At 42.3% G+C, this 23582-nt stretch overlaps 2 protein-coding genes across 13 annotated transcripts in view; both read right to left on the bottom strand.

Moving 5' to 3' along the window:
* The window catches only part of msi2b (musashi RNA-binding protein 2b), a 243771-nt gene that overhangs the window by 17051 nt on the left and 203138 nt on the right, over nt 1-23582 (bottom strand). For 6 of the 12 annotated variants that reach the window (XM_069700580.1, XM_069700573.1, XM_069700581.1 and 3 more), the window contains exon 11: nt 6992-7111. The exons of 2 other annotated variants lie outside the window; for them this stretch is intronic. In XM_069700580.1, the coding sequence (XP_069556681.1) occupies nt 6992-7111 (120 nt within the window). The remainder of the gene's footprint in view (nt 1-6991; nt 7112-23582) is intronic. 4 more of the 12 variants (XM_069700582.1, XM_069700584.1, XM_069700577.1 and 1 more) reach the window with 1 other exon arrangement.
* LOC138622079 (oligodendrocyte-myelin glycoprotein-like) overlaps nt 18393-23582 on the bottom strand; it is a 222124-nt gene continuing 216934 nt past the window's right edge. Inside the window, exon 3 of the transcript XR_011310988.1 lies at nt 18393-18405. The gene's annotated coding sequence lies outside the window, so the exon portion shown is untranslated. The remainder of the gene's footprint in view (nt 18406-23582) is intronic.

A 23582-nucleotide genomic window follows, 5' to 3' on the forward strand; every position in this document is an offset into this window, starting at 1 on the left:
CCATGCATTGCAAGTCATTTTCCTGCAGATGTTCTATCAAGAGATTCTCCTAGATTTCATATCACATTTGTCCAGATAATACAAAATTGAGACATTGTCCCCATGCATGACGCTGCTCCGTCTCCAGGTGCGGGCGGCTCAGGCAAGAAACTGGGCCTCTGGTTTGCCACACAGGCAGCTGGACGAGAGTCTGACTCAGACACAAACATGCAGGCACACATTCTCAGAGCCATATATTTTCATCAGTGGCTATCTGATCTGTTATGCAGGATGAGACAGGGCAGAGTGTGCCCACAGCTGCATTAGTATCACCGATCATATCACTGTGCCTCAGACCGTCCCACTATTAATATTCACACAATCTATCCAGAACAATGGGCCTTTCTTGGACTCCTTTTTTCCACTGGCCACTAATTGGATGTAATTACTCATCTACAAAACAAATGAGCGTGTTGAGGTTGCCTTGGAGACTAGATCAGGGGACCCAGCAGTGCGAATCGTTCGCAGGGCTTCATTTATACTGATAATTATCTCCCCTGCCCCCACCCTCTTTCCCTCCTGCCCTCAGTGACCAAAGCCGGCTGTGAGGCGATGGAGAGGGGAGTGTCTCGCAGTCATCTGTTACTGACATCATCGGGGTGGCTCTCTTTAAGTGGATAAATGCCCTGTTCTCGTTCCCACTTTGCCAGGTGACTGCCTTTAAGGAGGAATCACAAACCTTGAAAGTATTTCTATATTTTTCCTCACTAGTTGGGAAAATAAAACTAATCATGTTGATGATAAAATATAGCTGCTCCAAAGAGGTGAAAAATATTTTTTGCCAGTGGCCTGTACCAAGTTTGTGATTAACCTTATTTGAAACTCCTTAGAAAGTGAAGTAACACAAACACAATTTGCGATGCAAATTTTGACCAAAGAGTAGCCGTACCATCAAAATAAAAAAAAAACTAGAACCTTTGAATGTCCTCAAAACAAGCTTCTGTAATTTTGAGGGTTTGCTAAAACGAGTTAAAAGGTCTTTACTTTGAATTCTGGTCATCAACAAAATATTGACTTTTCATCTATAAGAGTCTTTGAATATACATGAATATACCTGTTATTTATCCAGTCAACAAATCCTGGGAATTGGGGAATATAAAAGTCAATCACCGAAAGTTATTTTCATTTCTGCAAATAGGGATTTTTTTTTCATGCAGCCGCTCCTCCTTCTCCCAGCGAGATTCCTCGGTGGCCATCAAACCACATCACTCCACAGAAGATGTCAATAAACCTGACATGCTGCTTCTCAAATTAGCTTTGAATTTCAGAGCTACCATAATTAGCTTTTCCATTTTCACCAATGTCATTTAAAAATAGCGTGAAAGAAACTAACAGCTCTTTTGCTGTCTAGCCTTGCTTTCACTTTCCATTTGAAATAATCTTTTCTGAATGAATGGCTGAGTAATTAACAGCACTAGACACCCTTTTCAGAGAGCACAGACATTTCATAAATAATACATATTTAATGTCTTGTCATTTTGTGTTCAGAGAAGCTTGGCTAATGAATTTTAACAGATGATTTCTTCTTGCATTTACTCACCCATACTCAGGCTTCTGTTTTCTTTACTTTCCATTTTTATGCCTGATTGTCCCTTTTCTTGCCGTTCTTCCCAGTCATGGACAAACTCAACAGAGCCACTGATTTAGTTTGGTTTGGGGAATGATTGTGGAAAGGTACAGCAGGAAGAGGGGATGGGAACACTGAATCATGGGTAAAATAATGTGCAACAGTGTAGAAAATCAGCTCCTACTAATTTGCTGCAGGGAAGCCCACACAGGCTACACTAAATGATTTTAATGCAGATTTTAACCTGTGAGGGATCTGGTCTAGTTGGGACTGAGAAAGGGCACTCAGTTATCGACAGTCGGCACAGATTATCGTTTCGTGAGCGGGCTCGGAGCTGACAGCCCTGGCCTTTTGCCGGAACACATTTTTTCAAACATGTCTGGTCATGCTTAAGTGGTCTGAAGAAATCTAAGACCCATACGAGTGAAATCTGAGCGTGATACTGGCTACATCTAATGGTCATTTAGATACAGAGCGGGGAATATAACTGAAAGAGGAATTATGTCTTTCAACAATGCGTACTCAGATGTGGTACGTTAACAGATTGTCAAATCTTGTTAGTTTAGAAAGGTAGATTGAAAGCTATTTCTAGATAGATATACAGGAAACTCTCTATGTATTTAAAAACAAGTAATGTAATCCGTAAAAATAAATGTCTGCACTTATTAGGACGCATCCAACACGCAGACTGTATTTAATAAGTGAATTCACAGGACTGAGGACAAAATATCTTCCTCGCATTAAGCCCTCACTAAGTTTTCTTTGGAGAGTGTGTTATGTATGCAGCCCCTGGAGGGCAGAGTGGTGATGTCCCTGAAGGCCTGTGCCTGTAACCTCCGAGCATCTGCTCCCAACAGCTGTGAGAGCCTCCGCTTTGTGGTGGAGGTGCAAAGGGACACTTTGCCCTCCCCGATGTGTCAAATCTTTCCCTGGGCTTTAGACAAAAAAACAAACAAACAAAAAAAAAAAAAAAAAAACAAGCAGGATGGGCTTGGCATGCCTGCTCATGTTATTTTGCACCAAAAACATGTAAAGTGCTTCTGGCCTCGGAGCTGAGCTCTGCAGATTAGCATCTGGGACAAATGGACCCGAGCTCACTAAGAGCCAGACTGATTAAGCCCTGTGCACATAGCAGTCCTAGTCTCCTCTCGGGCACTGCTGAAGATCACAGAGCTTGTTGGGGAGGAAACTGATGATAATCTTAATTTGGAAATGTCTGTCACACGAGTTTCCCTGTTTTCATCGGTGAAGGAAAAAAAAAAAAAGAAGTGGAAGGAGAAGTGAGATGAGTGAAATAGAACAAAGAGCAGTAGCTACGGTAACTGAGGGGAGAAATGGGTTTTAAATGATGTGAAGCTTATCGTGACTCCCAATAAAACCGGCAGAGGCACCTCTGCAGTCCAATTTATGCACAGCACTGACCGCTGCCAACTCTATTGCAGTTCGGAGCACCTGAGTCGAGTCGGACATACTGTACATAGCAAGTAGCCAGGCCTGTAAATGCAGCTGAATGTGGCTCGTGTACACTGCAGGTAAAGCCGAGATCTGAGACTGACATTTGTGCTTGTCAGGAAGCTCAGAGGGACTCAGGAAAACACTCAACCAGAGTAGACTGGGACCTATGAAGTTCCCTGGACTGTCAGAACCATCTGCATCACTTGCATTTCCTCAGTTTTATCTGACAAAGCTGGCGCACAGGAGACTCCAGGTAAATCCACTTTAAAACGAGGAAAACAGGATGATAACTGACCATCTTTTATAAAAACAAGAAGGCAATGAATGCTCTTCTTAATCTGTTTCCTTAACTGGACATGAATTTAAAGTCTTCAGAATTATGTTTCAGTATCAACAACAAAGTTATTGTTGACATTAATGTCTAATATCAGTTCCTGAATAATGTGACTGTTAATCTCAACAGTGGCTCATCGGTGCAGGTTTATCCTCCATATTAACAGCAGAGGTGGAGCATACTCGTCCAAACTGCAGCCCGGGTCCCGGTGCATGCATTAGCCATCCCCCAGATTAGTAGTTTCCTCCTCACTGTCCTCACTATGCAGATGTTCAGCCCCTTCAACTGATATTATGCGTCTAGTGACCTCCAGTAGCACCCTGTCATAGCGCAAAACCAGGTTCAAACCCACGGTAGCGGCCTACAAAGCCGAGTCGGGGCGAGCACCTCTCTACCTCCAGGCAATGGTAGAACTCTGTGCAGTAGCCAGATCTCTCTGATCTACTTCTCGCCTGGAGCTACAGTCGCTCAAACGTTCCCCACAAACATGCCCTGAGACGAGCCCTTGTTCTCGCCCTTTAGAGGCGAAACATGCTACCTAGTGGAGATCAGGGCAGCAGAATACCTCTGGCTACCAACTGGAGGACAACTTTAGCAAAAAGTATCTGGACTGACACCGTCTTAGACTAAATAAAACATGTTTGGGCAGCAACCATTAACAAAGTGTTTTGTTTTTCCTGCCTTGAAATAGACGAGAAAAGCAGCACTGGCTGGCGTACTATATACATAGAGCTCGATTAGACGGTAATAGAAGCAGTAAAAATAAGCAACAAGATCTCTCCTAGAAGCTCAAAGGAAAATGTTTCCTGGGCTACTTCTTGAGTAACTTTTCTCGGTTTGTACACAACTATAGCTGTGTCAGTTTTCAGCGAGAGGCAAGGCCACAATCGAGAAGTCCAAAATACACCTTGTCATCAGTAGCGGCCTGTCATAGACAGGGAAGTCAGCATGCTGTCATTTTGTCTGCTGAGCATTGGGAGGAGGCTGAAAGTGCCCTCTGTCAGTGATGGAAAATGTCTTCCACATTCTCACAACACCCTCTGTGCGTGTATCGCTGACAACCTACAAACAAGCCCCACTGTGCACACCAAGGCACCGTCTTATGCATAAAGCTGGACATTAATATTTTGCACAGTGATTTCTATAAATGTGGTTGTTTTGTTTTTTTACTTAAATTCTGTGGTTTCCTATTTAGGTGACATCCCACCACCCGTCATCCATACAATATGTGGTGCTCTATGGAAACTGTAGGTGGAGTCAAAGCACAAAGAATCCACACTTACGTCATACATGAGGATTTTTTTTTTTCTTTTTAGGAAAAAAAAATAAATCCTCGTCTGCCCTAAAATTAGAGAATTTAGCAATAAAAACAAACAAAAAACAAATCAACAGGATCGCTATTCCCGAGCCGACATCAGGCCGAGTATGCTGCAAATTAAACCGTGAGATGGGACGGAGACGCAACAACGTCCCCAGACGATACGCAGAGAGGAAGGTCAGACCTAAACAATCTGTGTCCTCTGTTTGGTCTGTGTCTGTTATAGAAAGGAAGACGCTCAATGTCTTAATCCATGCGGTGTGTTATTAGCATCATCTCTCAACGCTGGACAAGTCATTAATAAATTGTTTGTGACACAGAACAAAAATCACGAGACAGAGAACTCGGACTTGTGACATCGTCAGGATACGTTGTTGAAGCTTTTCTCCAGAGAAAAGGACAGTAAATAAATAAATAAGTAGAACCATATGCCAGATTTTGTTGCTGTTATTGTTGTAATGTTTTTGCTTTCCAGAGAGATTCTGCCCTATACTGACGAAGCATGGAGCGATATTCTCTTTAAACTGCGTCATGGCTGTTTAAGCGCTCTGAAACAGGCCCATGATGTCACTGTATTCCTCTCTAACACCCCTCCCCTCAGCCCCTGTTCATAATCATTTACTTGTCTCCCTTCCATTTGCAGCTGTCAGAATTAAACTGTACATAATGGCTGCCATCACGTCTCTTGTTTCCTGGCTGCTGCTAACCCCAAATCAACATTCCTGCTTCTTGGTGATGTTCGTTTGCAATTGTTGGGCAAATTGTTTGTTTTGAAAATGCAAAATCAAAAAAAAGCCCGTTGTGCGAGAAAGAGCATCTGATTGGCTCCCAGTGTTCCCTCCGTTGATTTGAATTAAGTTCAAATGAGGGCAAGTGGCTGAATTTGTTTGTCAGTACATGCATGTAGTATGCACACGCTGCACTCGCTCATACTGTAGCTGCCTGTATGTGCGTTTCTCATCACATGACGTTAATCAACTGCCTCCCGACTTTATAACTGTGAGCCGCTGCACAAAAACGACGACATCTGAGCTACAATTAAAACACATTTTCTCCGACAAGCTTCTAATCGCATGTCTGTTTGGGAAAGACACTCTCCCCTGAAGCCTGTAGAGGCTGTGTGTTCAGTCAGGGGAGCTCTTATTGACAGCTATTGAATGATCTACAGTTGTAAGGGTGGAAAAAGCAGGATGTCTAAATGAAGCCGACAACTTGATCAATGCTGTTTAAGGCAGAAAGAAACTTGCATCCTGTTTTTTGGTACAAATCTCTTAGCAGAAATTTGTCTGTGTGTGTCAACAGGATGTGTACGACTGTCAGTAGGCTTTACTAGAGTGTGTGTACGACTGCAGAGGCACTGACTAATCTTTGAATTTTTAAACATCTATATTTATGTACACATCAACAACAGAATGTGTTTAAATTGAATTAGATTAGAAAGGTGTTTAAGGTTCAGGCTGCTTTGACTAAATATTGAGGTCATTTCAGATAGAAGTGAATATGTGAGTAAAGAAAAGAAGACAACACGACTACTACTCACTATTTTTTAAAAGACTATAAAATACATAAAATGACAATAAAATCATTTTTGATCTGGCAAAGCACTGAATATTCATTTAAATATTTAGACTACTTAATTCTACAGATCATTTATCCACGTTCATTTAAAAAAAAAAAAAAAAAAAAAAAGTAGTATCTAAAGGGATTTCTGATGCAAGGAGACATCAAGGAAAGACTCCTTGAACTGCTGTCAGCTACATTTAGATTCTTGCATCAGTGTTATGATCTGATTGGCCAATTTTCTATCTGTTTAATGTCAGGAACCCTCAAAAGCTTCAAGTACAGATGTTTCAGACCACAGATCCCCATTTTACTCAAGTTTTTGTACCGCAAACGTCCTTGTAGAGAAGATTTTTACGTTATAATTTATCTAACTCTGCCTGGATCCAATCAGCCCTTTTTAATACACTGTCCTAATTACATGGGAACCTTTGGCATAAGGGTTTAGTTGTGGCTGAAGTTGTGGGGGTCAGTAGGGCTGCGATATGTTGATAAATGTTCCTACATGGGCAGATTAGGCCTTTAAGGAAGCTACAATTACATTAGAAAAAGAGATCTTGGGTGAAATCTCTGCTGTGTCTAAACTACATGTTACTACACTAAACTGAAAATGTTGCCGAATGTGTCGGGGGATCGGGGGACTATGTCTATGGGGAGAAGCAGAGCAGGAGAAGTTGAAGAGAGCAGCAGCCACACAGAACATGGACAGAGCGTTTACCTGGCCCTGTGCTCTGTGGGTACGCCAAGTAGCCGCCTCTTCCACGGGCCCCCCTACCTGAGCCACGCGCTGCTGCTACTGCCGCTGCCGCCACCGGTCCATATGCTGTCGCTGGGAAGCCTGCAGGCACATACACACATATACACACACACATCACTGCCTGCACATGGATGAGTTCTTCCCAGAGCTACAGGAGAATGTAGATACCGGCGCTGAGCTGCGCTGCTATAAAACTAAAGCAGTCAGAGGCGGTGGCTTTACAGTATGTCGGGGCGACATCTATCAGCAGACGCCTACAAAACCAACTGCGATATACAAAACCCTGCAGACCAACTGATCCACACACAGAGACAGACCTACAGCCGGGAGCAACTCACTGAGTATTTGGAGGAGAAAGTTCAGATGTTTCAAACAAATGCTAACTGACTGATTAACTCAGCAAAAATATACATACTTCACCTCTGTAAAATATAACCCGGAGAATATGTTGAAATATGAGAAGCTTTTCAATGGCTCAGATTCTAGTGGCAACGCTTTGATGCAAAAAATGTATATATACAAATTATTATTTATAATTTTATTAATTTATTATTTTAAACCGTGTTTTTAAATTTTTTTTTTTACAGTATACTGTATTTCTATAACAGACTGAAAAGGTGCAAATATTGGTTCCTTTACAGTATAAAACTGCGAATAAACTGACTTTGGGTGGGTTTGCAATTCACTAAGTCCCTGATTATATTAGTGAAAGAATTTGGCTCTGGGGGTGTTTGTGTCACATGCTTGGGATGAAAGATTATAGCCACTTCTGAGCGGCACAGACACGGGCGTAATATAATAACCCTACCTCCAGGGACTATCTCTGCATTTTGTTTGGGAGTGCTCCCAATTACTGTGAGTTTCTATGGAATCAGAATAGTCCACTGTAATGCATTCCATATAATATAATATATATATATATTGTCGGGATGTTCAGGTGTAAGATATAAATAGTAGACAAAAAAAAAAGAAAAAAGAATTCCCACAATCAGATGGAGGCATCTGTTGGATGATTTGTCACTCAGAAGAGATTTCCATCTGCGAGTTTATACCAGAACTGAACAAGTCTCTTGTGTTTGTTTCTTCTTATGTAAACATTTATAGTACTCCAGCGCTAAGATTTTTTATGAAGCTTTAAAGGATGTGTGTATACGCATTCATAAATCTGTCCAAATTGTCGGTTTATGACTAAAGGCCTTAATTCCATGCAAATATAAATCCACTTTTTAAGGGTCTGATTATTCCTACAAATATCAGCCTAATAATCAGACTGTAATTAAGCCAACACAGTATCTGTGAATTGTAATTACATTGTTGGCCTTAATGAACACAGTAGCTAGAGGTGGCTGACAGAGGCTAGTTGATGCCCAGGGCTCAGGCTCTTCTCTCAGCATAGGAATGGCATGTCATTAGTAGTGGTGATGAGATTCCTCACTCTAGGCTCAACACCGTCTACGCCTAATCAGCCTCCTAAAATGATCTCCACAGGAAATGCTTTCCTCACTAGCAAAAAAAAAAAAAAAAAAAAAAAAAAAAATCCCCCCAAAAAATAATAAAATCTCCAAATTCCTTCAATTGGAGGTTTTTTTTTTTATTTTAATTTTTTTTCTCTCCAGCTGAATATGTTTCTTCTATGTTTTGGCCATATTTGGGACACTGTGGTTTAGACATTACAAAATGGCACAGGACACCTCGGAGGATTATTTTTTCTGAATGCTGTGGAGGTGAGAGGAGCATCAGCGAGTGACCTATTTTTCCGTGCCAGCCTTGTACCGCTATTCCACGAAGAGGGTCTCGCACAAAAGACTGATGAGACGGAGGGAGGAAGAGGAGGAGGAGGGGGGAGGGTGAGAGGGCAGGGTCAGATGAGCCGCAGCCAAAGAGAAAAACACATAGCTTTTCATCAGACGGCTGAGAAGGAGGTAATTCAAAACTCTGTCCACACAATATGACCATGAATGCGCACGTCGGGTGTGAGGTGCCATCACGCTGCGACTGGCAGGCAGGTGAAGAAGAGAAAGAAATGCCACTTTTCCCCCAGATAACTAACAGCTCAGGAGAGAATAAGAGACTTGGGGGGTGGTGGTGGTGGTGGTGGTGGTGGGGGTGTGTGTGTGTGTGACAGGAGAGAAAGAACACACAAAAGCCGGCAAAAAGGCAACTGAAATCAACCGTCGCTTACGCTGCTGCAGCCGCGCCACAACACGAGCAGATTTCAGCACCTCAAATGATATTCTCCGCCTCTTTTCACCAAAAAACACAAATCAACTCTGATACTATGCTAATGATGGCCACGCACCCCTGACTTTCCACTTCCAGCGTCTCCCCCACGGTTGCTGTGCGGAACGGTGTTTCATCCAGCTCCCCTCTCCACCTCTTTTCGCCTTGCTCTTTTTTTTTTTTTTTTTTTTTCATTTTTCCTAAGTGCTGAATCTATCTTCCCCTCACTGCCATTGTCATGACACCCCCAATAGACCCACTGGCTTGGAAGTTAGTTGCGGGCAAAGTTGTGGTGAGAGATTAACTTTGCAGGATTAGGTGGGTTAATTAATAGATGGCTGCTGCTCATTGTTTTGTGCTCACGCTGTAAGAAGCCACCCAAGAGAAGCGCTGCAGCATTAAATCAATTTCATGGCCCTTTTATTACCGAGGAGATAAAGCCAATATTTAGCTTTCAATTCTTCACAATTATTGGGCCCCTGCTTTGCCACTTGAGTGGCCGCGCTTGGCTGGGGACAAGGACACATCTGTTTATGAGCTGTGGAGGCCCGGGGGCCTTGGTGTCCGGACTCCGGGGAACTGTCCTCAGCTTTCGCTCCTCCAGCCTGTAGCACAGAAACTCAGCCTTCCTCAGGAGTGCACGCAGAGAGGAAGAAAGATTAGACCTAAAGAGTGATGAGGACTCTCGAAAATTTCACAGACGGCGTCTCTCCGAGCAAAAGAATTACATTTTATCAACAGAAAGATTTCATTAAAATATTCATATTCACAACAAGAACTGCTGCTCAAATTTCTACAGAGACTACTCCAAGTAAGAATGCTTTGACCTCCGGCTTTAACTGTAGTCTCTGCATTTACAGCTCTGACATTTGTTTTCCTCATCCTGTTTACGAATATCCACTAACACTGCTGCCTGAACTGTCACCCTGTAAACAGTATCCACCTAAAATAAACTTCCAGCTAACTTGCCAAACAGAATGCCGAGTCAAATTCATGCTATCACTTCTCTGCTGAAGGAGCAAAACGTGGCTCGAGAACACACGAGGCTCTGTTTTCAACACATGCGGGTTCTTTACGCCTGCAAAGTGGCTTTTTTCTTGTGTGCATACTGGCTCTTTTTCCCTACCGGCACCTGTATTTTATGAGTCTCTGTGAACCTGACTGTACTGAAGTAGGAGGAGAGGCGCAGCAGGGGCAGTGTCAGTCGTGATCAAACAGCACAGTGCAATTTTTGTGTCAAGGATTCCTGGGATTCTTTGCTTGTGCCAGACTGGGTCAAAAGCTTTGTTTACTCTATTACAGAACTGTCAAAGCACTTGAACAGCAATATGATATTCAGAAAGGCAGTGAGGTCGTTCAAATTGATTTTAGCCCCTATCATAACTAGAGCTACTACCACAGATTTATTTTGCGGTTGCATTGCATCGTTTTATTTACAAAAGGCCAGTTGACTAGGACTGACCCAGACATTATAACCTATCTGTACATTTTTTTGGATTATTTTAACTTGATATTAACTAGTGCAAAGAAAACCTGCAAAATTACCTCCGCCCTTTCTCCCAACGCACTATTCCTGTTCTACCTCTGCACATCTTTTCTGGCATACGGCCTCTCCAACCAGACTTCACTTTCTGATCCTATTACTCAGAAAACGTCATGATGAAAAGTTGTTGCATTATGCATCAATAAGGTCCTATTTATGTCCTACTAGTCTGACAACAGCTTGACTGATGTTAATGTAATCTGTACTGTTCTTTGGCCCAAAACTGCCAGCAGCGGCTCCCCTGTCATTGACAAAGGAGCTCCATCAGTCACAGAGCACTCCCCTCATTTCTGCTATAAGAAGACTGTCAACTGTCTAATGCACACGAGGAGCACAGGGACGGTGCAGATTTCTATGGAGGCCATATGGGTCCAAAATGTTTAATAGCTCAGTGAAAATGAAAACTAGTAGGACCTAGAAATATCAGTAAAGTAATAATCAATACAATTTTCATTGTAATAAATGTCTGTAAAGTCATTATCTATCGTCGAATGAAGTAACACAAAAGTAATTAAGCCTGCGACCCACTGATCAAAGCCATTGGATTTGCGGAATTACACACTGAACGAGCTGAGCGTCCACAGCGACGTTCTCTGGAAAAATCACAAGTGGCGCACAGTTATTACTGACGCGTTTGCCTTCACCCAGCAGTGGCTGTTCTGCCACAGAGGGCAGGCAGAGCGAACACAACAGGCTCCCTCCTCAACTTGCCCTTCAACCGCCAACGGAGTGACATCACACAGGCAACACTGTTTGGGCCAGAAACACAAGTCGCAATTACCGCTCATCACCACGGGTGCCGCCAAACAGAACAAAACAGGGATCTCAAAGGGTGTAAATTAAGCGAGTGTCAATGTTGTGTATCATTTTGTTTACAAAGATTTTAGTATGATATTTAACCAAATTCACAAAAGCACTGATAGTTTAACAATAGTTAGGATTGGAGTGCTCCTAACAAGGGTTAGCTCTCTGGCTAGCAGAGTTTTCATGCTAAGCTGCTTAACACAGCAGCTTGGCTTGGGAGAGAGGCTGGTGAACAAGCCTTTCAGCCTGCGGCTACAGTCGGTTTTGGGGGCAGATAGAAGGAGTGAGACAGATGAGCAGCAAAGAGGAGTGACGAGTGAGACAGATGAAGACCAGCAGACACATCAATAGGAAAGGAAGACAAAGAGAGGAACGGACAACGATACCGACAAATACAGGTAGACGTGCGGCCAGAACAGTTGAGTCCAATTTATTTGATAGGAATTCTGTTGAGTGTCAAGAAAAAAGATCATATCATCATATCATACTCGAAATCTCCGGCATTAAGTAAATACAGAAACATTGTGATGGTAAAATAACATCTTTTTTAATAATAAATTAAAATGAGGAGTATAACAAGGAGAAATTAAAACAAAAATAGCTGAAAGAAGCATTTATTTTGAAAAAACAATATTATTTAACATTTAAATATTGATTAGATGGTCTAAGTTGCATTTTATTTTTGTACAGCACCAGGGCAAATGACATTGTGTTAGTTTAATTTGAAATGAAGCATCATTTTTTAAGCTTTTTCTTTAAAGTTTTTGCTCGTAATGTCCAAAATGTAATCTATATTACAGACTATTGAAAACAGATTTGGTACACTGAAAATACTTGTAAAACCTTAACAGCCACATTGTACTTGATCTATCCCACATTAAAAAAGGATAGCCATATTTGTTAACTGATAAACAGAAACCAAAAAGAAGATTGATTTAAAAAATATATACATAAATATATTCTGTCTGTTTTCTTAAAAAGAATCAAACTACTATGCTATTTTTTAATTTGTATCATTTGAATTTTGTAAATTATTCATAATCCTTAATCATTTAAAATTACATTTGTTATTTGACTGTGGTTTTACATACTTGTAACAGTTCATGTCTTCTTTTTTTTTCTTACAAAGATGAATCACAGAGCGGTCTGAGCACATTCAGTGTCAATAATGTAAGCAAAATATAAGATATCATACAAGAGGCGCATGTTTTTTCCTGTCACTGTGTGACATAAAGAAGGACAAGCCAGCGGAAATAAGTCTGTTGATAAGTCATAGCGGAGGCAGTGAAGCACACTGCCGTCTCCTCACAGGGTGAGGGACGCATTCTGTCAGAGATGGAAAACTGACTCCACTTCACATTTTGCTTCATCAATAACCTTTGATAAGGTATAGAGAAACACATAGAGACAAATAAACAAAACAAAAAGAGAAAAAATATTTATCAGAGTTACAGAGAAGACAGCCACCTAGCAAGACATCTTTTCATCTCCAGACTGACAAGTGTCCTATTGTTGTCATCCTTCAGCGCTACTTTGTTGTTGTTGAAAGCATCTCTGGGTTGTTGTTATCAAAGGCATAAATCACAGAGCCGGAGAGAGCCAGGTGGCTTTCATATGAACTGCTGCACACATGCTCATGTCTCACCTCTCCTCTGATCAGCGGAGACCTACAGTACTCGCAGAGATTTCCTCTCACATAAAATACTGAGGCCGAGCTCTGGAAATGAGCCAAGGAGAGAGAGAAAGAGCATTTACATGCACACCAATAATTCAATTATAACCAGACTAATGCAATACGCACATTATTGCAACTCTCATGTAAACACCTTAACCAGGTTATCTTACTCACATTAAGGTCCTAATCAGAGTAAGCATAACTTGATTAACAGAGCTTGGTTGCTTGTCAATCATTCAAATTAATCTTGCCGTGTGTATGTCTGGTTTCTTTCAGTGTTTGGATTCTGCGCACGCACCAACAAAGGTCGCACAAAGAACAGGATGCCAAGAGATGTGTTTGAAACTAAACGGCTAGAGTAGAGATGACGGAAACATTGAGACAATTAAACAAGTAAATGAGCACTTACATGAAGATGCTCCACAAAGTCATCCGTGACAATAATTTATTCCTTTGTTGTATTAGCCTGAATGGCCTCATGTCCATCTCTAAATCAAAACTGACAACTTCTAAAATGTTTATTTTTAGCGATGAAGAAACAGTTGAGGCCACCACAGCTACAACTACAGTAAAAACAGTTTTTTTCTTCAAGTGAACAAAAATAAAATGTTCATATTTCTATTGATCTGGTTGAAATATATATTTTCAAGTGGTTTAAGAGCCAATCATCTTAATGTATGTCACGTAAAAGAGCCAATAAAAACAAAGGGAGTGGTCCAAATTGGTATATTGACATTTAAGATGTATTAATTGATTCATGATATCAACACAAAGCCTCATTTTGATCCTACTTGATACTGTTTGCCCTGTCTCAGTTACTACATTAACACAAAGTTGACACTTCTTGTATCCATTTCAAATTAAAAGCACTTTAGTGTTTCAGTAGACAGAAGCCCAACAATGCTACAATGCTTTTATTGTGAAGCATTTGCAGGAACCTCATGTGACTGAAATAAGACAATATCACTTGAATAATCCAGGAAAAAAGGTTGAAAAATGCACAATTACATTATTGTCTTTATCAAATTAAATCGATTGAAATAAAGCTCACCTTGTTGTTGCTGTACTAGTTGGTTTTTGAGCATAGCATGCGTAGTGTTAGCATAGCATCCTGTGAATTAGAGAGGTGTTTGGTAGGTAAAGACACGTAGTAACATTGAGTCTGTCAGTAATAAAGCACTTTGTCTGTACATTAAAACTTGATTAATGTATGTAAACGTGCTTCTTAAGTGGTTACACAACCACCACATGACATCACTGCATGTCTTCATAACATGGTCGAGCCACTCTGAGAGTATGTGCCAATACTGTTGGTAGTCTTATACCATATGGCGCCAACATATATGCTCTATAACAACACCAAGATCTCAATCCTCTTTATAGTATGATAAGAATAGTAAATTCTGTGTTGCTCAGTGATATGATCATACATGACTAACTGCTGTATGTGCAGATGTGTGTGTCTGTGTGCGTGTTTTTGTTTGATTCAGTGGGTCCGTTTGCCTAAACTGTGGCTCTTTTTTCCCCCTTTAAACCGAGGGTAACGCTTTCTGTGTGTAATGAAACCATTTGGCACACTGATCCTTTTGCCATTAAGACCTTGCAGCTTCTCATTGGGGAGAGAAAAAGTCAATCACTGAAGTGGAGTGAGCCCAGACGCTCAGCAAAGCCCGGCTTTATGGTAGTGATTGCACACGTATCTTCTACCTTTGAACAAAATGATGAAGCCAGGAAGGAGATATATTTGGTAGCATTTCAGCTGGGTAACCTTTGAGAAGCACACAGAGGAGAAATCCACCCTCCTGCATGTAGCGGCACTGCTCTGTCCCTTTACAAGTCAGAACGGTGTACTAAATTTAGTTTGACACGTCAAATCACATCATCTTAGCCACTGGAACCAGAAGGAATTCAGAACACAGTGTCGTCTGAAATCACAGCCCATAAAAAATAAGGCTTCCACGTGCTCAGGAGAGGAGTGTATCATCTAAATCTACCAGATGGTAAACATATAACGTGATCCCTGTGGGGGTAAATTGTACCCCTCTTCACAAGAAGGTCAGAGGTGAGGTGAGGTTCAGCTACAGACCGGCCTCACTGGAGGCTAGCAGGGGGCTAAGTGATTTGTTAAAGGACACTTCAGTAGGGTGGATTCTTGCTGACAAGGGGGCTCAACCCAAACCCTTCAGCTGAAGAGCGGGCTCCATACTAACTGTGCTGTCTGTCAAAACTGGCATTATGAATTGCAGATTGCCTTACCAGAATGCATACTGCACATGTACAAGCGTATTAGCTTTACACATGACTTTGGCACTCAGACACAAGATGTGATAAAAACACATATTGATGTGCGCCGTGTATGTGAGTGACTGTGATGCTGCGAGCTCGGTGTCTTTTCCTTTAGTTCTCGGTGACAAGAGTGCAGTTTCTTTGTAGCTGAAGTGCGCTGCAGCATAGCATCAAAGAGGACAAACTAGGCTCTTTATTGAAGTGTAGCCCCACTTTCGACCTCTTCTTTGTACTCCTTCCCGTGCACTTCAGTATAAAGGAAACTGCTCCTGTGCGGCAGAACAGATATAAACACATCCTGCTTCCACACAATCTTCAATATGACTCCCAGTCACTTCCAGTTAAAGATGGAGGGGTAGAGAGTGAAACAATAAGGCATAGAAGAGAAGATAAATGCATTAAAAAGAAAAAGAAAAGAGAAATCTGCCAGAATAGATATGGCAGAAACATTTAAATCCTTTTGGTTGTGGAAATTGTGACACTGGTTTTGGGAATGGGACTGGGTCTTGGTTCACAACCTTAATACTGAGGCAGTTTATGATGGTGACTTAAATAGAGGGAGACAGACAGGAAGGACACAGATGTCTGACCTTGCAGTGGTGCTTATGTAATGGTCTGCTTCAGTGCATTTAACTGCAGTGCTCCTTTCCAACCTGGGATCAGTAAAGGCAACATGTCTCTGCAGTCCAATCTCCTCTGACATCAGCTCTGACACTCAGAGAGTATGAAAAGGTCCTGTGAGCTCAGAGTGAATCAGTTGTTATGGCCCTACCCGTGTGGTCCCCATGGAGCCAATCATACTAATTAAACTTGACTACTTAAGCCTCCTCTCATTAGTGTCCAAGTAAACAGCATTAATTTTTTATGCATTTTAATGCCCATCTCCCAGTTCTGGGGGTGGCTGCGGACGGAACGGCTGGATGATAAAGGGGGGTAATTTCAGGTTTTCTCAAATGAAAGTGAGTGCATTGAGTGTCATTTACCATTCAAGTTAAATGTGTGTGATCAGTGTGCTTCCTAAAAACACACTGATCCTAACTTGATCTGCAGGGATGATTGATTTACAGCGAGAATAAAATGTATTAATGTTTGTAATGTTACTAACAATTAACAGAGGCAGCAGCTTTGTAGGTAATATTTCATCGACGTTATTTGAAACCAAGCACTTCGAGATTTCATCATCTCTTAGCCAGCTCCATGCACTGTAGTTACACAATCTAGCAATGCTCCAGATACCAGGGGCAAGTAGGGTAAAATGTGGCATGACCCAAAAATAGCACTGCAACATTGGCTTCCACTTGATCAGTAGAGCTGCAAACAATGTTTCCATATCGAGTGGAAGTATGCAGAGGGCTACGACTCTGAGTATACAATATGTGTATGTATGCATACGTCCATCCACGAGGAAAAAAATAGAGCTGAGCAACTGGAGAGCTATTAGCACAGTCAGCAGGAGGGAGGGCTGGAGGGATGGAGGGGAAGGAGGGGGCAGCTGGGTAGAGTCCTAGCATGTACCCGACTCAGTGGGCTTGGAGCTCTTAAACAGTGGGTGGCATCAAAACAACAGGCAGCAGCCACAGAGCGTGGTCTCACAGACACACATATTGTAATCTTCTGCTTACTCCCATGTCTGCGCTCCCTTTTTCTGTTCTGCTGCTGGTCTCAAGCAGTGTCCGAAGGTGGCAGCCACGTACGAGGCAGGGCAGCTCGAGTTTCATTTCTAGATCAGCAGCTCAACAGCCGGGACATAATGAGCTCTAGCGTTGCCACTCTGCCTCTTACTGCAGCTCATCTTCCCCGCCACAGGAACCTAGACTGTGGGTCTCCATTGCAAACTGTTTGCCTGCCTCAGTGTGTGAGGAAGTGTCTGCTGTCCTAGGGTGAGTTAAGACCTGGGCAAATGAGGTGAGCCTTTCTCTTCCACTTTCAGAAAAATAGCCGGCCTTTCAGCATCGCCCGTGTTAGAGTGCAGCAGCTGGTTTCGCAGAGACAGGTGCTCGCACACCCAAGGACACACGTGCATGTGAATGTGAGCTGGGATCTGACTGTATCAGTATGCAATTCATCTACACAGATGAGGAAAACCACAAAACAACAACAAACAGTTCCATCCTGTAAAGGGCTGAAGGACATGTTGATGAAGTGCAACTACACCTGTTGAAAGTGTCTGTGACCACAAAGCACCATTACATACAACAGAGTGGTTAATGTAGAACAGAGCTGATCTGGGAGCAGCTCAGATTTATCCCTGCACACACAGATGTAGACAGGGCGTGACATACAGAGCTGTCCACTGACATCACAGCAGCACACTCATTGCTGTCATGGCCTGGGAAGCTCAGAGAGTCTGCATGTGTGATGGTAGTGTCTGTCTGTGTGTGTGTGTGTGTGTGTGTGTGTGTGTGTGTGTGTGTGTGTGTGTGTGTGTGTGTGTGTGTGTGTGTGTGTGTGTGTGTGTGTGTGTGTGTGTGTGTGTGTGTGTGTGTGTGTGCAGTCAGCATTGCTCTGGAGACAGTGAGTCAGACAGGAAAGCGCAGAGTGGCCCCCGGTAGTCCCTCCACCTCCTTTCGCCTTCATATGCAGCCCTAAAGACTCTTTGATTGTGTCAGTTTTATGCCTTGTTTGTGTCTGAGTGTCCAAGTCTGTGAGCGCAAAGATGCGTCGCGCATGTCCGTTTGAGTCTATGAGATCACAACGCTCATCGTCAGGCCCTATTTTAAGGCCTGCGACTCATGGAGTGCCCCGGCCTCCGCAGACCCATTGGGCTAATGATCAGCCTTGGCAATTAAAGCCAATCTGTGAGTCAGTGTGGCATCAGGAGGGCCATCTGCTTCCAGCCCTGCAGCACTCACTCTGGCCTGTGGGACCACTTGCTGGGGTCACAGCTCACCCAGCTTGTAGAGAAATGGTCACAAGATCTAAGAAACAATCTGCTGTGCGACTCTCGTTCAACAGAAACCTGTTCTACTGCGCAGCGCTGCTGTGCACGCCAACGTCTCACGAGTGCCGTAAAAACACAAACAGTGGGATCTGTCTTACGGAGGACAATGTTGCATGGACCCATGACACAAGTAAGCTCCAGGCCAGTGATTCTTTCCACCTGCTCTGCTACTGTAGCCAAGACAATGTACTCAAATGGCAAATGTAAGATGTGTGGATTCTTAAAAGACCTTACATCTGCTGATAATGACTGCACATGGTGTCCCAAACTACATGATCATCCACGCAAAAATTAATTAACCATAGCCAACAACAAGAGAGTTCCACTGGACAAAAGTTTGGAGAGCATCTTCAACACTTTTAATTACTGCAATACAAGTTTAACTTTTAGTCAACAGTGTCTTCACCACATCAACAAGAGGCTATTACTTTTCAATGCTTTTTCTTTAGTGCATTAGTGTTGTTCTACTGTTTAAACTTATTATCGGCTTGTCTATCACCTGTAAAACAATTGCACTAACCTTTATGATAGGTGCAGCACAAATAAACTGATTAATCAAGAGTACTATGAAAGTGACTTTCGATCAAGTTGTCCTCTTGTACAGAATAATAATAATAATTAAAAAAAAAAAAACCCGTATATATTGAAAAGAAATGGTGTTTTTGATCAGCCAAAATCAAAGAGACCAAAGGGCAATCAAATCCCAGTCCCTCCAGGAAATCACAATCTCGCAGTCGCAATAATTAATACAAATTCAACCAATCAACACAGTATTTGCAGGAGCTCGCAATTGTATTAAATTCAAGTGATTTCGCCACAGTAAATGTACTGAACAGAAGGCACAAAGTAAACCTTTCAAAATAAAACTGCTTTTCCAACAAGAAGAACTCCTCATTTACAGTCGCATTGGCTCTTCAACCTCTCCTCTCATCATCAAAACAAACCACATACTGAAAAATGTGAAGTGGGTTTATGGGAAATGTGGTCTTATCAAGAGAATTCCACACGTCTCTGTGTCAGTCTGATCATTCTGTAAGTGTTGAATTACACTAGTTTTTTTTTTTTTACATCCCTTAGTTGTAAGAGAACTTTGATTTTGTGCACACAGTACATGTTGAATTCATATTATTCAAAAAGCATTTACATGTTAAAAGCACTTGTTTTTTACAGAAGATGCAGCCTCTGTATTCTATATTACAACTGTTTTGCTCAACTTGCAATTTTAAAACCATTTTCCACAAAAAAAAGACATACAAATTATAAAACTGCATCAACATTTTTCTGGACAAGTCGCTCCAAAATCAAGCTTTGAATGCAATGGTCACAAAAGAAATACCGAAGCTACTGAAATCCGCCCACGGGATGCAACTACATCACCAAACAGCCACCTCCGCTCCTCTGTCCACAGCTCACAGCTCTGTAGCGTCCATCTCAACACATTTCCATCTCCCGGCAGCATACACTCGCTAAACCCTGGGTGGTTAGCTGGTATTTCAGGCCCAGTGTGACCTCTGGTGCATTTATCATGTGCTTGGTTGGCTTTGCTCTAGTTTATAGGGGCACACATCCCTCGGGAGCAGCCGCTATCATACCAATTGTACAGGTCAGCGGTTCCCTTTCTCTACGTGCCACCTGCTGAGAGGGCAGCCGCTCCCTGTACCTCTGCATTCTTCTCCACAGGAAGAGGAAGGTCAACAGGTCGGTAGCCTCCTTCTTACTGTTATTTACAGTCGTATAGAGCAACATTAGTGTCAGACACAGACCTTGATTCCTTTATGAAGAAGAAGAAATGGACCGAAACGTGTTGCTTGACTGTACAACTTGTTTTGTCTTTGAATCAAGCATAAATACAAAGTATGAGCATCTCCTAAACCACAAGAGGCTCAAGGAGGACTTGTGGGTGGGTCGCCAAACTCTTTCTGTTCCACATGTGGGAGGGTTTCAGAGCCGACCAGGCCACTCTGCAAAATTCTCATATTGAGCAGCAAGAAAAGCTGATGGATCTGGAACCCCTTGTAGGGCTGAGTCCTGTTTACCTACACACAGAAACAGAAATCTTCTGCGTGCCGATTTAAGGCTTTTGATATGTCATTTTCTGTCAGTTAGGTATGATGGAGTGTGCTGTTCTGTCTCAGGCGTGGCAGGTTGGTGGAGATGGAGATACAGAGGGATGGAGGCTACTGCAATGCTATCCCACACGTCATATCTCCTTGGGGAACGAGGCCTGACAAAGACGAAGCGTGTGACACGAGAAGGATATGGCAACGAGATGAGTAAAACAGATGGAAAACCAAACCGTCGACTACAACAAAGCCAATCCCAACACCACAAACATGCTCAAACACTGGTTATTATAATGTGTTGTGAGAAAGAAACACAGACTTTCTACGAAAAAGCCTGCAGGGTTTATCTCTCCGGTGTTGAGGTAACCTAAAATCAGACATCCCTCTGTCCTCATTGCACCCTTACTGCTCTTACCCCTGCCCTTTCTCCTCCTTAATTATCCCTTGCCTCTGTTCTTTTCCTCCTTGAGAAGCTGACTCACTGGACCTGAGTTGCTGTTTGCCTGTCTTGACATCTGAAATAGCTGGATGACTGAGTGTTATGCCTTTCACTCACTCAGCCTGTGTCTCTCCCCTGATGGGACCCCACTAACATCTTCATCCCTGGTTTTTCAGTGTAGCATAATGACCTCCTAGTAGCAGCCCTAATGGAGCCATAATGGTCATTTATGCCAGGGGAGGCACTGAGGGCACGGCAGCGGAGGCAGCGAGTCGCACAGGAAGACGGAGAGAAGCTCCTGGTTGAAGTCCCTCCACCTCCGCCTTCTTCTCTTCGTACGCGGCTCCCAAATCTCAGTCTTTGTATGAATACAGCGTTTCTGTGTGTTCAACTGTGCATTCATGTGCGTGTAATGAAAAGGACTGATACCAGACTGGATAACAATCGAAAGTACAATATGAATGTACGAGGGGTGTATCCCTGCTTTTCATGGTCACTTCTACAGCTTATTCACATGCATAAAGCACATATACTCGCTACATTTTCTTATTTTAATTACATTTTTCCCTCAGACAAGCTTCTTATTCATGCATACACCCAGAACACAATAGAGTGCACTGTCATTCATAAACCTCTTCATATTTCTTCCTCTATATTTGCTGCCACTGCCGGCAGAAACGATACCGCACAAAAACTTACAGTGCATAAGCTTAACTTGCACTTATTGCTAAAAACCATTATCTCTGGAACATTTGCATTTTTATTATGCGCAGTAAACACAAGGATCTTTCACCATATCCAGTCTTAGCCTAGGGTGATCTAACACAAGTAAACAACAGTTCAATGTACCGCCAGGCTGTGATCAAACAGGATATTTCTTTGAATGTGACTTCGAAATCCCTTAATCACGCCAGGTCCTCCAAACTAGACACCTGGTTAAAATGCGGCACATCTCGGGACTGTTCCCCAGGGCGCTGCGAGCTGAATAATACAATAGCCCATTTATCAGCAAGCTAATGCTAATTAGACGGTTGCATAAAAACAAGAATAATGTACAGTAATGGCCCTTATGCCTCGTCAGCTCCTGCTTTCTCCGTTTCTCGCCGTATTTACAGCTGCGTTATGGGTCTTGAATAACAAAAAAAAAAAAAAAATACAAATACTGTTACCCTACTGTAGGCTTGATCTCCTCAGGTAATCATAAAGTATTTTGTAACCTCTACTCAGATGAAAGTAGAGGTCTACTACTTCCACTACCTCCACAGCATGAGGCAAGGATCTTACTTTCAACCAATCTTTAGACTTTTCTTCCTTTGAAGCAATCTGAAAACTTTTCCGCCAATTTCATCGGAACTATCTAGGGAATGCCGCTTTCTTTAATGTCTGATAGACCCAAGCTGAGGTTCTATTGTAGCCCTATTTTAATTCAAAGATTCTCTCAATTTGAGTTTCCTTTTTGTAGTCTGACAACTGCTCGCTCTGCGATCTGATCATTTAAGTCGAGCTCTGTACAGCTGGTGTGTGCTTTATTTTTTATGCTTTGATTCTTGGACCAGCTGCCATCCAGGATGAGCAGAGCAGCGTATGACGTCGTTTCATAGTGGATGTTACTTTCAAGTTTTCTTTTGGCTAACGCAGACCGTTTTCACTGACTGTGCACACAGCTCCCCCCCCCCCCCCCAGCTTTCCAAAAGGAATATCACGTCTAAAAAAAAAAAACACTTTAATTGTTATTATATTTATATTTTTAATTGAAGAATTGGTTTCATGTCATATGGCAGTAGCAGCCAGTGGGCTGTACATACAATCATCTACCAGCAGCAGGTTCACAGGCAGCTGTGTGTCTGAAAATGAACTGAAGCTGGCTGACTGACATGTCAACTCCCCACCCCGACTCACGCCAAGTGCAACTGATACCTACATTCACATACTGACATCAGTCTAAAGCCATTTGAGTTTCGTAGAAGAACCTGCCAGTGTTGTCATCTCTATAACAGCATATTTGTTATTTAATATTATGTATTATCGTGTCCAGTTGATAACAATAAAAAGTGCTTCAGCAGTTAAAGGGCTGATTCACACAAACTGCAAACAAACACTTTCGCTATGCGCGAGCGGCACAAATCCAACATTTTTTTTGCTCGTGACTCAGATTAGATTCTTTCATTACAGTGTTAACAGCACAAATCAAACTGAATCTGATCTTCTTTGCTACTTTCAGGTGATTATAAATCGGATACTCGCCACGTGTAAAAAATAACGTTAGCAGACAAACAGCAAAAATCAGATCTGAGCAATACATCCAAATCGAGCTTTGCAGTGTGAACATAGCCTTCATGCTTATTAAGTCATGTATGTTGGGTTTAGTGTGTCAGGAAGTTAAGTTCAACCATGCAAATATATGAGACTAGTTGATCCTACTTTTAGAAACAGGGATTACTGGAGCCCAAAACAGCACCAGCATTTTTTCTGGAGGAACGTCTCGTGTACATGATTTTTCTGAAAGCAAAGAGGACACTGAGTTCCAAGTGGGGCTACTTCAGGTAATGTGGAGATTCAGCTACAACTAAAGTGGGAAAGT

This window comes from Brachyistius frenatus, unplaced genomic scaffold (genome assembly GCF_029030835.1).
Source record: "Brachyistius frenatus isolate BFR_SWC_R1_liver_20210118 unplaced genomic scaffold, ASM2903083v1 Contig_34, whole genome shotgun sequence".
Taxonomy (NCBI): Eukaryota; Metazoa; Chordata; class Actinopteri; family Embiotocidae; genus Brachyistius; species Brachyistius frenatus.